The sequence below is a fragment of the Mustela lutreola genome, chromosome 1 (genome assembly GCF_030435805.1).
Source record: "Mustela lutreola isolate mMusLut2 chromosome 1, mMusLut2.pri, whole genome shotgun sequence".
Taxonomy (NCBI): Eukaryota; Metazoa; Chordata; class Mammalia; order Carnivora; family Mustelidae; genus Mustela; species Mustela lutreola.
Genome location: NC_081290.1, coordinates 234,920,197 through 234,922,581, shown reverse-complemented (window position 1 = coordinate 234,922,581; position 2,385 = coordinate 234,920,197). Strand labels below are relative to the sequence as shown.

The 2,385-nt window shown below is 38.0% G+C and overlaps 1 protein-coding gene across 1 annotated transcript; it reads left to right on the top strand.

Annotated features, from left to right (window-relative positions):
* Positions 1-538: 538 nt before the first annotated feature.
* On the top strand, positions 539-1,483 carry LOC131821205 (olfactory receptor 51V1-like). The gene has a single exon (XM_059157097.1). The coding sequence runs from the start codon at positions 539-541 to the stop codon at positions 1,481-1,483; it is 945 nt and encodes a 314-aa protein (XP_059013080.1).
* The last annotated feature ends 902 nt before the right edge of the window (positions 1,484-2,385 follow it).

Sequence of the window (2,385 nt, the reverse complement as noted above, 5' to 3'; positions counted from 1 at the left end):
TAAAAAAAAAAAAAAAAAGTTCTGATTTCTTAGTTTGTTAGGTTTCTCTCAACTAAATTGTAATGTTCTGCAAGTTAGTTTACTTTAACCAGTTTGTTTCCTCTGGGGTCTTATAGCCCCTTGGGAATAGTGACAGAAACATTTTTGGTACTCGAGAAGTATTAGCAATGCATTCCATATTTTACTGAGGATAATAACAGCCGTGGCTGTTACCTTCTTTGAGGAATGAACAAAGACTCCCAGAAGTCCAGCTCCAAATCCAAATCCCATTAGCATCATTATTTCTGCATAAAACCCCCCTAGTTTCTTGGCATACATAGCCACTGGTCCTGGAAAATCTCTGTCTAGACAATGGATTTTTACCTTAAAGAATACAGAAGCAGGTCTCTGTTTTTCTAAGTTTATGACACTTAAGGAAACTGTATTATATTTTAATTTATTTTCTTCTCAAAAGCTGACAAGTGTTACTAGAAATTAGAGGAGCATAAACTGATCTAACTTGTAACATCTCTCTAGAAATATTTTCAATCTTCTACTAATGTCTCGCATCTCTATCTTGAATGTCAGTAGTTCCAGATTTATTCTCACTGGTTTTCCTGGCCTTGAGGTTCACTATCTCTGGATCTCCATCCCTTTCTCCTCCATTTATGCGATGGTCTTCCTGGGAAACTGCATGGTGCTGCATGTGATCCGGACTGAGCCAAGCCTACACCAGCCCATGTTTTACCTCCTTGCCATGCTGGGCCTCACTGACCTGTGCATGGGACTGTCTACTATGTACACAGTGCTGGGGGTCCTGTGGGGGATCATTCATGAGATCAGCCTGGATTCCTGCATTGCCCAGTCCTACTTTATCCATGGTCTGTCCTTCGTGGAGTCCTCTGTCCTCCTTGCTATGGCTTTTGACCGATACATTGCCATTTGCAACCCGCTACGCTACTCTTCCATCCTAACTAATGACAAAATCATGAAAATTGCGGTGGCAATCTTATGCAGGAGTTCTTTACTCATACCTCCAGTCATCATTCGCCTGAAGTTCTTAAATTATTGCCGCCCCCACATCCTTTCTCACTCTTTCTGCCTGCACCAAGACTTAATTAGAATGGCCTGTTCAGACATCCGCTTCAACAGCATTTATGGTCTAGCCCTGGTAATCAGCAACCTATTGTTGGATGCAGTGCTCATACTTATCTCCTATATCATGATCTTGTATGCAGTCTTAGCTATTGCATCACGAGAGGAGAGAATCAAGTCCTTGCAGACCTGTGTATCTCACATCTGCGCTGTTTCAGTTTTCTATATCCCCATCATTGGTCTGACTATGGTGCACCGCTTTGGAAAACACCTCTCACCGTTGGTTCATGTCCTCATGGGCAACATCTATATCCTTTTCCCACCCTTGATGAACCCCATTATTTATAGTATCAAGACCCAACAAATACGAAGGAGAGTCCAGAGATTGTTTTATCTGAAAAGAATGTAAGTCTTGAGATCAAATGTGAATGTATTTGAAAGTCAACAAGTGGAGCTTAAAAGGGTAAGTCAGTAAATAGTTATAAATATATTTAATGATTTTTATTTGTATGTTTTTCATGTTATTCCCTCTCCATTTTTCCCCACAACCATAAGTCAGTGAAACTGATATGGGTTATATTGTGATCAATTTTATAAATAAGAAAATACATATATAATGGGCTGAGGATCCTATTAATGTATAAGGCACATTCACTATTAAAATGTATATCTTACCATGTTCAGCTGAGTGAAGGTATTTTGGGATCTACTCATTAAGGAAAAGATAAATTTTACTGATTAAAATCCTTTAATTAATTATTTAAGTGTCAGCAATGATCTTAGTCCATTTCTACTACCTTCGGTAGCATTCTTGTTTATTCAGCCATTCTCCCTGCTAACCACTCTATCATATGGTCGTGTAATGGAGTAAATATTATGAAGAAATTTGACTCTTCGGGCCGTTTAAAAAGTAGTGAGACAAACAATGAAAAACTAATCTTGATACCAAGTTACTCACCAGCCACTCAATCTTTCCCTATTCCCTTCCTTCGAGCAGTAATTGAACTAAAGATATTGACAAGCAGTAATTGCCAGGGTAGAATGAAACAGACCTTTGTGATCAGTTTGTTTACCCAAATAATACAAATAGCAACTACCATTTGAAAATAATTCCTAATCTCATTTAAATTTCCTAGCCCAGTTTAAAAAACAAAAAAAGGAGAGAGAAAGCATAAAATGTTACTATGGCCAAGTAATATAAATGTTTATTTTTTGAAAAAATAATCAATTAATTATTTTAGAGAGAGAGAGAGAAAGCAGGGAGGGGCAGAAGGAGAGAAAGAATCTCAGGTAAGCTCCATACACAGTGAA